The sequence below is a fragment of the Bos grunniens genome, chromosome 29, assembly GCF_055505025.1.
Source record: "Bos grunniens cultivar Pamir isolate PY7600 chromosome 29, Bosgru_T2T1.0, whole genome shotgun sequence".
Classification (NCBI taxonomy): domain Eukaryota; kingdom Metazoa; phylum Chordata; class Mammalia; order Artiodactyla; family Bovidae; genus Bos; species Bos grunniens.
In genome coordinates this window covers 592,017-604,267 of record NC_141193.1, presented here as the reverse complement: position 1 = coordinate 604,267, position 12,251 = coordinate 592,017, and the positions used below count along the sequence as shown (strand labels likewise).

The following is a 12,251-nucleotide window of genomic DNA, read 5'->3' as shown; positions in this document are numbered from 1 at the left end:
TCATCTGCCCACACTGTGGGCTTTCCGGGGAGGGCCAGGGCCCCCAGGTGCCCCTCCCAGCCTCTCCTGCCACCTGGTGCCCTTGACCCGGGTGGGTTCCACTCGTGGCTCTGCCCAGGTCTGGCCCCACCTGGATGGCTGCACCCGGCCTTCCCGCCAGCCCTGGCCCTAGAGGACCCAGTGCAATTTGCAGGACCCACCCCCGGCTGTGCACCCACACCTCAGGCCCACACTAACCTGGGGCATTTCCCTGGGACACGCACCCCTCACCCTGAGCTGCCTGGCCCAGGCCCAGCCACCAAGGGGAGGCGCCAGAGCCCACAGGCTCATCCACAGGCCCTGCAGCTGCCCACGCCGCCCCTCTCCAGCCAGCTGGTCCCCTCTCCCACTCTCTGTTCCACTTGTACCTTAAATGCAAAAAAAGAAGAAAAAAGTGTCCTCCGTGTGGGGACTCGGGGCAGGACAGGGGTGGCTGTGAAGGTGAGTTCTGTCCCCGCAGCCGGGAGCTGAGGGTCCGGCTCTCGGCCGCAGTGGCGCTCTCTCGGGGCGCTGCCTCAGTTCTCTGTTACTTTTTTATCTTTGGCTGCGCTGGGCCCCGCTGCCGCACACGGGCCTTCCCTAGGCGTGGCGAGTGGGGCTGCTCCCTGGCTGTGGGGCTTCTCTTGCAGCTCGGGCTCAGCAGGCATGGCCACAGGCTGAGTGGCTTTGAGGCAGGGGTAAGCGTACCAGGAACCAAGCCTGTGTCCCTGCGTTGGCAGGCGGATTCTTCACTCAGCTCAGTTCAGTCGCTCAGTCGTGTCCGGCTCTGCGACCCCATGGACTGCAGCACACCAAGCCTCCCTGTCCTTCACCAACTCCCGGAGTATAGTCAAACTCATGTCCACTGAGTCCATGATGCCATCCAACCTTCTCATCCTCTATCGCCCCTTCTCCTCTGCCCTCAATTTTTCCCAGCATCAGGGTCTTTTCTAATGAGTCAGCTCTTCCCATCAGGTGGCCAAAGTACTGGAGTTTCAGCTTCAACATCAGTCTCTCCAAAGAAATCCCAGGGCTGATCTCCTTCAGAATGGACTGGTTGGATCTCCTTACTGTCCAAGGGACTCTCAAGAGTCTTCTCCAACACCACAGTTCAAAAGCATCAATTCTTTGGCGCTCAGCTTTCTTTATAGTCTAACTCTCACACCCATACATGACTACTGGAAAAACCATCGCCTTGACTAGATGGACGTTTTTTGGTAAAGTAATGTCTCTGTTTTTTAATCTGCTGTCTAGCTTGGTCATAACTTTCCTTCCAAGGAGTAAGCGTCTTTTAATTTCATGGCTGCAGTCACCATCTGCAGTGATCTTGGAGCCCAGAAAAATAAAGTCTGACACTGTCTCCACTGTTTCCCCCATTTTATCCTAACCCTGAGGGCGCGCAGGTCCTGGGCCCTGAGCACATTCACACTGTGGGAGCGTCACCCCATCGGCCCTCGGAAACGATTCCTCTTCCCAAACTGACCCTCTGTCCCCGTTAACACCCGTTCATTCTGTCTCTGCAGGCGACCTCAGGTGAATGGAGTCAGACCGGATTTGTCCTTCTGTGTCTGCTTATTTCTCTGAGCATCACGTCCTCAAGGGTCACCCATGGTGTAGCGTGTGTCAGGATTTCCTTCTTTTTAAGTCCCACCCTATGCGTGGACCACAGTTTGCGGATCCATCATTCGCTGATGGGTGGACTTGCCTCCACTTGTCGGCTGCTTCGACTGTGGGCCCAGCACCCAGCTCGCTCGAGGACCTGCTCAGAGGTGGGGCGGCCGGGCTCCACGGTGCGTGCCCCTTAAACTCAGCAGCCGTGTCTCGTGCCTGTGGGGCGGCCGGGAGAGAAGCGTGCCTCTCGCCCAGTGACACGGGAGTGGGCGAAGCCTCGAGGTTGACAGCCCGTCTGAGCGGGGCCACCTTGGGTCGTTCCATCTGCACGGACCCAACTGCTGCTGTTTACTGAGTCCTTGGCTGTCCGGGCTTTGCCTTTTCTGATTTTTCTGTTGCTGCCATTTGTCTGTTTTTCTGCGATGAGAGGCCTTCTTGTCATTTATTTGGAGGATTATTTTTTGGTCTGGCTGCACGGCCTGGGAGATCTTAGTTCCCCGACCAAAGGTTGACAAGGATTGAACCCTGGCCGAGGCAGTCAAAGCGCAGAGCTCTAACCAGCGGACCACAGGGCACTCCCGCGTGCATTTCTTCCTGTGTCTCATATTCCAAGCCTTTGCCAACGGCACTTATCTGTATTCAGTGGCTGGCTTGCATCTGTTTCCTTTGTCTAAAAGTCCCCAAATCTCAAGTTATCACGCGTAACCGTTGATCCCTTTACTGTCTAACCTTCTGGAATCTTTCCTAATATAACACTCTTGGCATTTACTCACAGCAAGGACTTAACCCATCTGAACCTCGGGTTTCATGGGGACTAAGCTGAGGAGCTCGTGGTATCTCTCTCCCACCAGAGATGAAGGGGGCCAGGGTCAGGCAGTGAAGGGCCCCCCGCAGTCCCTTGGTGGCTGTGCCTCCTGCTGCCACTTTGCACACAGCCAGGGTCTGTCCTGAGCCCGCGTCGGCCTGCACCTGCCTCAAGGCCATACTGTAGTTTTGTGATACTACTTTGTAATCTCCTCTCGTTTCCATCTGCAATGCGGGAGACCTGGTGTTTGATCCCTGGGTTGGCAAGATCCCCCGGAGAAGGGAAAGGCCACTCCAGTATTCTGGCCTGGAGAATCCCATGGACTGTAGAGTCCATGGGGTCACAAGGAGGACACAACTGAGCGGCTTTCACTAAGAGAAACACAGCATCTAAGCTTTAGGGATGCTATGCTGCTCTCGTTTCCTTATTTCGTCGGAATTTCCACGCATGCTCAGTTACTGGTGGCCCCTTCCGGGGAAGGTTAGAATTGGGTAGCTGAGGTCCCCAGGGTGCCATGAGGGTTCTGAGGCCCAGCTTTTAAAGTGTATGTATATATATTTACGTGTTTATGGCTGTGCCGAGTCTTTGTTGCTGTGTGTGGGCTTTCTCTAGTTGCGGAGACTGGGAGCTGCGCTCTTAGCTGCAGTGGGCAGGCTTCCCGTCGCAACGGCTTCTCTGGTTTCTGACGACAGGTTCCAGCCCATGCGGGTTTCAGTAGCTGTGGCTTGCGGGCTTAGCTGCCCCATGACGTGTGGAATCTTCCCGGACCAGGGGTCAAACTGGCATCCTCTGTGTTGCAAGGTGGATTCTTACCAGGGAAGCCCCTCAGCTTCTGGTTCACAGCATTCCTAAGCTTTAGGAAGGTAGGGATGCTTCCAAATGATAAAAAAATAAAACCTCTTGGGGACACCCAGTGAAAATGAAAGTCGCTCAGTTGTGTCCTTCTTGTGACCCCACGGACTCTACAGTCCATGGAATTCTCCAGACCAGAATACTGGAGTGGGTAGCCGTTCCCTTCTCCAGGAGATCTTGCCAACCCAGGGATCGAACACCAGGTCTCCTGCAATTGTAGGTGGATCTTTACCAGCTGAGCCACCAGGGAAGCCCTGCTGACTTCAATGACCTTTACTACAGTACCACTTTTGAGTGGGAGTGGGCGAGGCTCACAAAATACCAGATATAAAAAGTACTCCATATAGAAAAAGCTCACACTGTAAATCGCACGCAGGCTTACAAGGACCTCTGAAAGCCAGAACTCAGACGGTAACAGCATGTCCAGGACAGAGGCCCCGTGGGCGGGGCCAGCAGGGTAGGCTGGGTCGCACGTGGGGTCACGGCACAGGGATGCAGAAGGTGCCTGTGGGGGTCCGGGCTGCTTTCCTCTCTAGCACCCTCTCCTCCCCCAAGAGTGTGCAGCTCCCTTTTGGGGACCTGGGACCTCATTCTTGGTGCATCCAGGGCTGGGCCGGGCCAGTGCTTCAGGCCAGGTAGGGGCCTCCAGAACCTCTTTTCCTCCACCAGGGCAGAGTAGCAGAGGCCTGGGGAGGGCAGAGCTGGCCGGCGACCTGCTGCTCTGGACCATCCCGTGGATGCTGAGTCGGGCCTGGACTCCTGGGCCTTCAGCCCCGCCCTGGCCATGGCTCCCTGCCCTCAGGGAGGTGAAAGGGCAGGCAGGCAGAGGCTCCCGGCTTCCCAGTGACCGACCCCACCGTGCCTGTGCTTCCCATTCGGGGCCTTCAGCCCGTGGAGCCACGCTGGCTGTCTGAGGGCCGCTGAGCAGACAAGAGCCCCATGCCGCCACCTGCCCCCCAAGAGCAGCTCCTGTCCTGGCTGGAGGGGAGGGCACACCTGTTGTGTTGCGGAGAGAGCTCAGGAGATGCCCCTGGGACCCACGCCAGCTCCCCATCCAGCTCTGTGGGACCTGGAAGTGTGTTTGTGGGAAATCCCCTTCAGATGCTCCTCTGGACCCTCCCAGGCCTCTGTCGCTCCCTGTCCTGATGTCCTGGGCTCTGGGATAGGCCAGACTGCGACCGCCTGCCTCCCTTTCATGTCATCCCACTCCAGGCCACAAAACGCCACTGCCTGGCAGCCTGGGGTCAGCAGTGCAGCCAGCGGCTCTGCGCTCTCAGCAGTCCTGCCAACGCTCCCGCTCCAGGCGCAGGGACCCCGTGCCCAGCTGGCGGCCACGGCCTCGGCAGTCCTAGGTTTAGGGCCGTTGTAGCACAAGCCACAGGTGCTTGGGATCTAAGTCTGTGGACGCCTCCCAGCCCAGCCTCGGCCAAAAGAGAGCCCGGAGCTGAGAAGCTTGGCCCTGATGGGAAGAGGGATGCTTCCTGGCCTGGGACCTGGGCCCCTCTGCTGCCTGTCTGGGAAGCTAGGCTGCCCATGGCACATCCTCCCTGAGACAGCCTCAATCCCAAGTCCCTGTATGGGAGGTCCACCCAGCAGGCCGACTGGGATAACAAAGGGGCACTCAAGGCAGTCCTTGCATGGGGTGTTCTCAGAAAGGGAGTATTGGGTAGACAGTGCCTTGGTGCCCATGGGCTTTGAGGGATGGTTAGGAGTTTGATGGGCAGAGAGATGGGTTCCAGCATTCGGGAGATAGAAATAGGAAGTGAAATGGCTCCCAGGGAAAGGCTCAGATGTGCTTTGAAAAGAGGAAGTTGCCAGGGGAGAAAGCAGAGGAGACCTGAGGCACTGGCCAGCCCCACCAGGCAGAAAGTCCCCCAGAAATGGCCCCCCAGTCACCCGTTCTTGGCTTCCAGGGTGAGCAGGTTCTAGGGACAGGAATGAAACGCTGTTGCAGGAAAACATGACCTTTGGTCCCCAGGGACTTTGTGCCTCGGGGGCCCAAACAACTGCAAGAGCCCAGGTTCAAGGGCGTCACAACCCCAACGGCAGAGCCCTAGTGCCCAACCCCCAGGCCTCCCCTACCTTCTACTGTTCCACTGGGCACTCACTGTTGATGATCAGGAACTTGCGTAGCCTGTAGGTGATGCCCAGGGGGAGGCAGGTGAGCTGACACTTCAGGTGTGACCCGGGGTAACAACTGTGGGAGGGGGCTCAGCAGGATGGGATGGGGGGCTCTGAAGGGGAGCCCCTTCTTCTCACCTCTAGACTGAGTGATGGACCAGGGGACAGTCACCTGGACTGGGCTGCTGGTCCTTCTGGTCCGCGCCTGCCCTCAGAAGAGCAGACACCTGCCAGTCACTCCTGCAGCACCCACCATCATGCCCAGGTGCGCTTGGCCATCTGGCCCGGGTGTTGGCCTCAGGGCCAGGCCTGAGTAACAGGCACCTCTTCACCGCTGCCCCCTCCCATGTGAGGGTAGGGCCGCTCCCTGGTATGAGAACCTGCTCAGGAAGGGGCAGTGAGACTCCTAGCCCACCCGGGGGACACCTCAATCGCCCTGACAGGTCATCTTGTGGGTGTCCGCCCCCTGGACACTGACAGGGGTCGACAGTGACAGGCAGACCACCGCTGGACCCAGAATGAGGCTTCTGGACAGGGAGGCCGCATGCCACCACCGCTGCCATGTCCTGCAAGTTGCCGAATGCCACGCGGGACGCATTCCTTGCAGGCTGGCCCACGGCCTCGACCTCGGTTTCGGGAGGGTCAGGAACCGTGTTCCCGACCGCGAGCGGGGGTTGGGCTAGGAGTCTGCTCCATGCAGCTGCGGTCCCGTGGCCCAGCTCAGACCTCTCTGCAGGATCTCCGGGGCCACGACGCGGACGCGGTCCGGGACCGCGTCCAAGGGCTCAGCTGCCCGCGGCTGGCGGCGGACTTGACCCGGAATCGGACCCGAACCCGAGCTGGGGGTGGGAGGAGGCGGAGCCAGCGCAGCTCAGCCCCGCCCCCAGGCCGCGCGGCGCGTCACCGCGCCCGGAAGCGCGCACTGCCGCCCCGCGCACGCGCCCCGCCTCCCGGGCACGCGCCCCGCCGCCCCGCGCACGCGCAGCGGTACCAGCCCCGCGCAGTCCCGTCATGGCGTCCGAGCGGCTCCCGAGCCGGCCCGCCTGCCTCCTCGTGGCCAGCGGCGCCGCGGAAGGTGAGGCTCGCGAGGGCGGGGTCGGGGCTGCGAGCGCTCCCGCCCGAGCCGAGCTTCGGTGGAGAGCGGCCCGCGGTGGTGCTCGCTGCGGGCTGGCCAGTGCACCCGGCCGCCGCCCGGGGACGCGGTGGGGGACTGTCCCGGGGCCCTGCGGTGCGCGAGCCGCGCCCCCCGGCAGTGTCCCGGGTGAAGGTGCGAGCGGAGCCGGACGGCCGGGCCCCGCGCCACGAGCGCCGCTTCTCGGCCGAGGCCTCGGGTGCTCAGGGCCGGCGGTCGGGGGCGCCGGGCGCCTCGGCCTCCGCAAGGAGGTCGATAGGCGGGGAGGCGGGGCGCCCAGGCGGGTCCCGGGGTCCCGCTCCGGAGCCTGCCTCCGGCCTGACTTCAGCTGCTGCCCAAGTGGGCGGGGGAGCGAGGGCAGCGGGTCACGGGGTCGCAGTGTGCTGAGCCCCAGGCGGGGCCCCTGAGCTGCCCCCCAGGACGGAGACACTGAGGGGCACCACCCGCCGTGGAGAGATCAAGGCTGAGCCACTGAGAGTGGGGTTCAGCCCTGGAGTCGTGGGTGACTGCTGGGAGCAGGGAAATGGTGAGGAGGGGTCGCGCCGGCCTGGGTGTGCCCCCGGGGAGGGTGTTGAGGACATGGGTTGGGGGCACAGCTCTGAAAGGCTGCTGGGCTCTGCGGGCAGGATGAGTAGGCCCTTCAGGGGACCCTGGGCCGAAGCAGGTAGGGTAGAGGGGGCTGGAGGAACCGGGCAGCACTGGGGAGACTGCCTTTGCCAGATATGCAGGCTGTCTACCGTGTGCATGTACTGATCCGCAAGACTGGAGAGGGATGAGGTCCAAGGTGAGGTTCAGGGCTGGGGTCCCCTGATTAAAGGCGGAAGGATGCAGATCAGGTCCCTTTAGAAGCAGGTGTCTGTGATGGAGCCTCAGCCCCCAGAAGCGGAGAGCCTTTCCCCTGGGTCCACAGAGAAGAGGGCGGGGCACAGTGCCAGGGCTGGGGTGGCATGCAGGACCCAGGAGCTCCGTGAGGGAAGGAGCCCACCGCCCCGATCCCGCATGCACCCCCTTCCCCTAGGACACAGGCCGCGGCCCCGCCTCCAGAGCCACAGGCTTCTATCACTGCCCCCCTCTCGCTGAAATCGGCGGGTGTGTGTGGGTCTCAGTCCCTGGTGATGGAGTGTTAGGGAAGCTCACACTTGAGTTTTCCTTCTGGAAAAGGCCTGTAGTGGTCAGGCTCGGGAGAGAGCGAGACCCCCTTCAGGGGATTGCGGGCTGGGCCCTGGGTGAGGTGGGGTGAAGGGCTGCTCCCCAGGGTGGTCCGGACCGGGAGAAGCCCTGAACCCACCGGGCTGCGTCTTCTCGCAGGTGTGTCGGCCCAGTCCTTCCTCCACTGCTTCACGCTGGCCAGCGCTGCCTTCAACCTGCAAGTGGCCACGCCTGGGGTGAGTCCAGCTCCCCGTGTCTCCAGGAGAGTGACGTCATTCCTGGGGGGACCTACGGGGTTGGGACCCCAGGGAGCACTGAGAGCCTCCCCAGAGGTGCCTGGGACACCTGCTTCCACTCGACAGGCGGAGACTGTGGCCAGCAGGGGCTGAGGGGCTGGGCTGACAGTGTCTTTGTCCCGAGGGGCTGCTGGCAGTCCCAGCCCTTGTCAGTTTCCTGGAGCCTCCATATGCCAGTAGCAGGGGGTGAGGTGCTGACCCTTGGCCTCTGGGCCCCCACAGGGGAAGACCATGGACTTCGTCGACGTGAATGAGAGCAACGCACGCTGGGTGCAGGACTTCCGCCTCAAAGCTTACGCCAGCCCCGCCAAGCTGGAGTCCATTGACGGTGTGGGGCCTGGGAGGGCCTTGGGGGGTGCGATTCCTGCTGGGTCCTGACCCCAAACTGCTTTCTCGAATTCCTGGAGCATTCTGGGGCTTGCCATGGAGCACCGTGACCATCCGGGCCATGTCCTGTCCGGTGGCCAGACCTCCCAGCAGGGGAGGGAGCTGGCGGGTACGCAGGTGGTTTGCGGGCCTTGGGAGCCTTAGCTGGTGGGGGCAGCAGGAGCAGAGAGGAGCCGGCTGCTGGCCTCGTCGTCCGTGACTGACAGGGCTGTGGTCCTCCAGGTGCCCGCTACCACGCCCTGCTGATCCCCAGCTGTCCTGGGGCCCTGGTGGACCTGGCCAGCAGCGGGTCCCTGGCTCGCATCCTGCAGCACTTCCACTCTGAGAGCAGTAGGTGGCCTCGGGCCCGGGCTGGGGGGGGGCGGTACGAGATTCATGGAAGATGGGACCGCGCCAATAGGGAGGAGTGCCTGATGGGGGTGTGGGGGCTGGTGTTCGTGGGCGTCGTTGGGGTTCAGGTTTTGGTGGGAATGCCGTCATTTCAGGAGCTGCCTAGGGTCAGTATGGAGCGCTATGGTCCTGACCAGTAAGTGGACAGGTTTACCCAGCGTGTATACGTGTGCGTGTGACGCGCGCACACACACACATGAAGGTGGGCATCCCTTCCACCACCAGCCCCCTGACTTGCCCCTATGGTGCCTCAGCCTGGTTCCCTTGGGGGCTGTGGGCTGGGAACCCCGCCCCCCGCAAGATGGGCAGGCAGGATGCTGGCTTGGTTCTTGGTGGGGTTTGTGGGTGGTGGTGGGGCAGGGGGCTGGAAAACTGCCCTGAGGAGACGTGTCTGCTCCAAGGGAACGGGGCACACTGCCCTGGCCTGGCGTCGAGACGAGCGGGCGAACCCAGGGCTGCACACAGCGTCCTTTGTTGGTGGAAACGAGGCCTCCTGTCCATGGGCAGTGCTTGTCCGGGCACTCAGCCGTGGGAACGCACTTGTGCCAGCCTGCCGTCTGAGACGGGGCTTGGGGCCAGGGGCCTGGGGTTGAGCGGAGGGCTGGGCGCCCCCTGCCCCCCTATCTGCTGCATTCGGAGGAGGGGGCTCCAGGCACTGCCCAGAGGCCGGGTCAGGCAGCTCTGATGGGCAGAGGGTGGTACTCCCGTGTGAGGGGTGGACCCAGCAGCCGCCTTCCTCCCGCCGAGCCTGGCTCTCAGCCCCTGAACAGCTTGAGGGGATCTGAGCTCTGAACAAACCCCAGTTTTGTGTGGGAGGGCCGGGGAGGTGGGGGTGTCGCTTGGGCCTGGGTGGCCGCGGCGTCAAGCTGGCGCTGGCCCTGCTTACAGAACCCATCTGCGCTGTGGGCCACGGCGTGGCTGCCCTCTGCTGCGCCACTAGTGAGGACAGGTCCTGGGTGTTCCAAGGCTACAGCGTCACCGGGGTGAGTGCACGGATGGACGGACGGGCGGGGCAGCGGTGCAGGAGCCCCGGGGGTGGGGCCCCTGGGGGGGCAGCAGTTGTTGGCCCAGTCAGGACTCGGACCCCAGCGCCAGGCAGGGGGCTTGCAGCAGGAGTCTCTTGAGGCCTGTTGAGTGGGTGACTGCTCGTGGGTCCTGGGGCAGGTCTGGGGGGGCTCCTCTGGGGGCACTGCAGCACCCCCTTGTCGGGCTCCGTGCCTGACCCTCGGCCCTGAGCTCACCTGCTTGGACCTTTCTGGTGGCCCCGTGTCCTGATGCTGGGGAAGACCCAGAAAGCTTTGCCCCTGCTGTGGACCCCTCCCCACGGGCAGCCCCTGGTGGGGGCATGGCCCCCTGACCCTGGGCACTGCCCCGGCCCCACAGCCCTCAGTGTACGAGCTCGTGCGGGCGCCGGGTTTCGCCCACCTGCCCCTGATTGTGGAGGACTTCGTGAAGGACGCGGGGGCCTGCTTCAGCGGTGAGCGGCTGGGCTGAGCGTCCAGAGGGCTGTGGGGACCCTGGTCACGAGCCCCAGCTGGGACGGCGGGGCAGGGCGGCGGGGTCTCGGGGCCGCCCTGCACACGGCCTGAGGCCCCGGCGCTCGGGTCCCCTGCAGCCAGCGAGCCTGACGCCATGCATGTGGTGCTGGATCGCCACCTGGTCACCGGGCAGAACGCCAGCTCCACCGTCCCTGCCGTGCAGAACCTGCTCTTCCTCTGTGGCAGCCGGTGAGGGGCCGCGGCAGGTGGCAGTGGGACCCCGCCTGGTGCCCAGCCCCTGTGTCTGAACTGGCATCTACCCCGCAGGAAGTGAGGAGGCCCCGGGCCAGGCCCCGAGCAGATGCCACCACCTCCAGATGTCCTGGGTGTCCCCCGAGACCCTGCCTCGTGACACCCGGCCTGCCTGGCCCCTGGGGGAACTGCTGGGGGGCTCTGAGGATCCTCCCTGAATGGGTCGGCCTTGGGGGACGGACTGAGCCAGTGACTGTGGTGGGTCTCCCTGGGGAGGGGTGGGGAGTGCTGAGCGGGCTGTCCGTGGGCCCGGAGCGCCCCGAGTGCTCCACAGTCAGCTGTGGGGTCCCGGGGGGACACAGAGCCTTCCTGGAAGCCAGGGCGATTGCTGACCAGGACCCCGGGATCCTGTTCCTGGCCTCCCTGTGGTCTCCCCACCCCTTTGGGCCTTGGTGGGGGCAGGAGGGGAGGGCCCTCGCCCTGACGCTGGCCTGGCACGCTGTTTCAGACACGATGGCAACCCCACGTAAGGCCAGGGTGGATCAGGTGGACGCTGCGGCGTCTCCACGTCCCTTCCAACACTGGGAGAAAAGCTCGTGGATACAGCACACGGGCACCCTGCCAAGTGGTGTCCAGGTCCTGACGGCCAGGCCTGCTTCGGGGTGGACGTGGCAGAGCCCTGAGCTCCTCTTGGAGTGTGGCCGGCCGGCCTGGGGTGGCGGACGGTCCTGGGTGCCAGGTGGCTGCCCAGCCAGCGAACTCCAGTGCAGCCTGGGTGCTCTCCAGCTTCCTCAGGGCGCCCGCCCGGCCTGTGGCCCACAGCGGGGCCCTGGAGCTGCCCTGCCCCACGTGTCTCCTTCTCTCAGCCTGGCTCTGCCCTGGCTAGCCCCTTGGAAGGGAGGAGGAGGGAGGCAGCCAGGCGCCTCAGCCCCAGCGCCGCAGACCAGGCCATGCCCTACACGTACCCGCCTCTGCCGGCGGCTCCAGACACCTGCTGGCCTCCGCACCCCGGGCCTGGGCCCCTTCCCCAGCCATCCCGTGTGTGGCACCAGCTGGTGACGGACCTGGCTGGACAAAAGCGTTTTTAGAATGGTAATGCAAATAAAGAAATGATGACGCCTCAGGGGCATCTTCTGAGTGTCCGTACCTGACCTGGGTGGGCTCTGCGGGGCGGGGCCCTCCCCAGCCTTCCTCACTGGCCCCACGTGGCCAGGTCTCCAGGCCCAGGGCCCAGCAAGAGGCCCCCTGGGATTTCCCACGTGCTGTGTTGAAAACAGACCCTGAGCTCCAAGTCCGCAAAAACGGCGTGTGGGCGTCTGGGTGGTTTTTTCCATGAGTCGTAGCTTCCGTCAAAGGAGCGTTCTTATTAGTGGATAGTTTTCACGTCGTGCCCAGTGAAGGACACCCGATGAGACGTCCAGGAGATTCACAATGGACTGGCCGTTTGTGGGAGGGCGTGGGGCCAGCCCGGGGGGCCAGTGTGTCCCACGGCCTGGCTGCAGGGGGTCTTCACGTTTCAGCTGTATCCACTGTCTGCACCAAGGCCCCGGGCCAGGCGGCATGGCAAGTGACTTCCACCTCCTAGGGCACAGCCTGTTCACCAGCTCAGTGCAGGGAGTCTGGGGTGTTGCTGGGGACTTGCAGGAAGCCGCGGCCCTCTGACCCAAGCTGGCGAGGCAGCTTGCGGGGGGCTGGGGAAGCCCCAACCCGTCAGCACACTGGCAGCGTGGCCCGTGTGGCGCCTGCCCTGAGCCCTGTCC

At 63.5% G+C, this 12,251-nt stretch overlaps 1 protein-coding gene across 9 annotated transcripts; it reads left to right on the top strand.

Annotated features, from left to right (window-relative positions):
* The first annotated feature begins 6,382 nt into the window (after nucleotides 1–6,382).
* Nucleotides 6,383–11,614, top strand: GATD1 (glutamine amidotransferase class 1 domain containing 1). 9 transcript variants are annotated; one of them, XM_086384306.1, is made up of 8 exons: nucleotides 6,383–6,482; nucleotides 7,848–7,924; nucleotides 8,207–8,312; nucleotides 8,594–8,701; nucleotides 9,650–9,744; nucleotides 10,145–10,238; nucleotides 10,377–10,488; nucleotides 10,567–11,614. In XM_086384306.1, exons 1-8 carry the CDS (start codon nucleotides 6,419–6,421, stop codon nucleotides 10,571–10,573), a joined length of 663 nt encoding a protein of 220 aa, XP_086240432.1. In that variant the 5' UTR covers nucleotides 6,383–6,418; the 3' UTR covers nucleotides 10,574–11,614. The 9 variants fall into 9 exon arrangements, with proteins under 9 accessions (XP_086240432.1, XP_086240438.1, XP_086240435.1 ...); XM_086384312.1 differs by having other exon boundaries at nucleotides 6,383–7,065; XM_086384309.1 differs by lacking the exon at nucleotides 8,594–8,701.
* The last annotated feature ends 637 nt before the right edge of the window (nucleotides 11,615–12,251 follow it).

Bases quoted from the DNA above. Each gene is read 5' to 3' on its own strand.
- GATD1 (XM_086384305.1), top strand. From the start codon at position 6,419: ATGGCGTCCGAGCGGCTCCCGAGCCGGCCCGCCTGCCTCCTCGTGGCC. The intron at 6,483-7,847 runs GTGAGGCTCGCG...GTCTTCTCGCAG, and splicing joins GGCCAGCGGCGCCGCGGAAG to GTGTGTCGGCCCAGTCCTTC. The intron at 7,925-8,206 runs GTGAGTCCAGCT...GGGCCCCCACAG, and splicing joins TGCAAGTGGCCACGCCTGGG to GGGAAGACCATGGACTTCGT.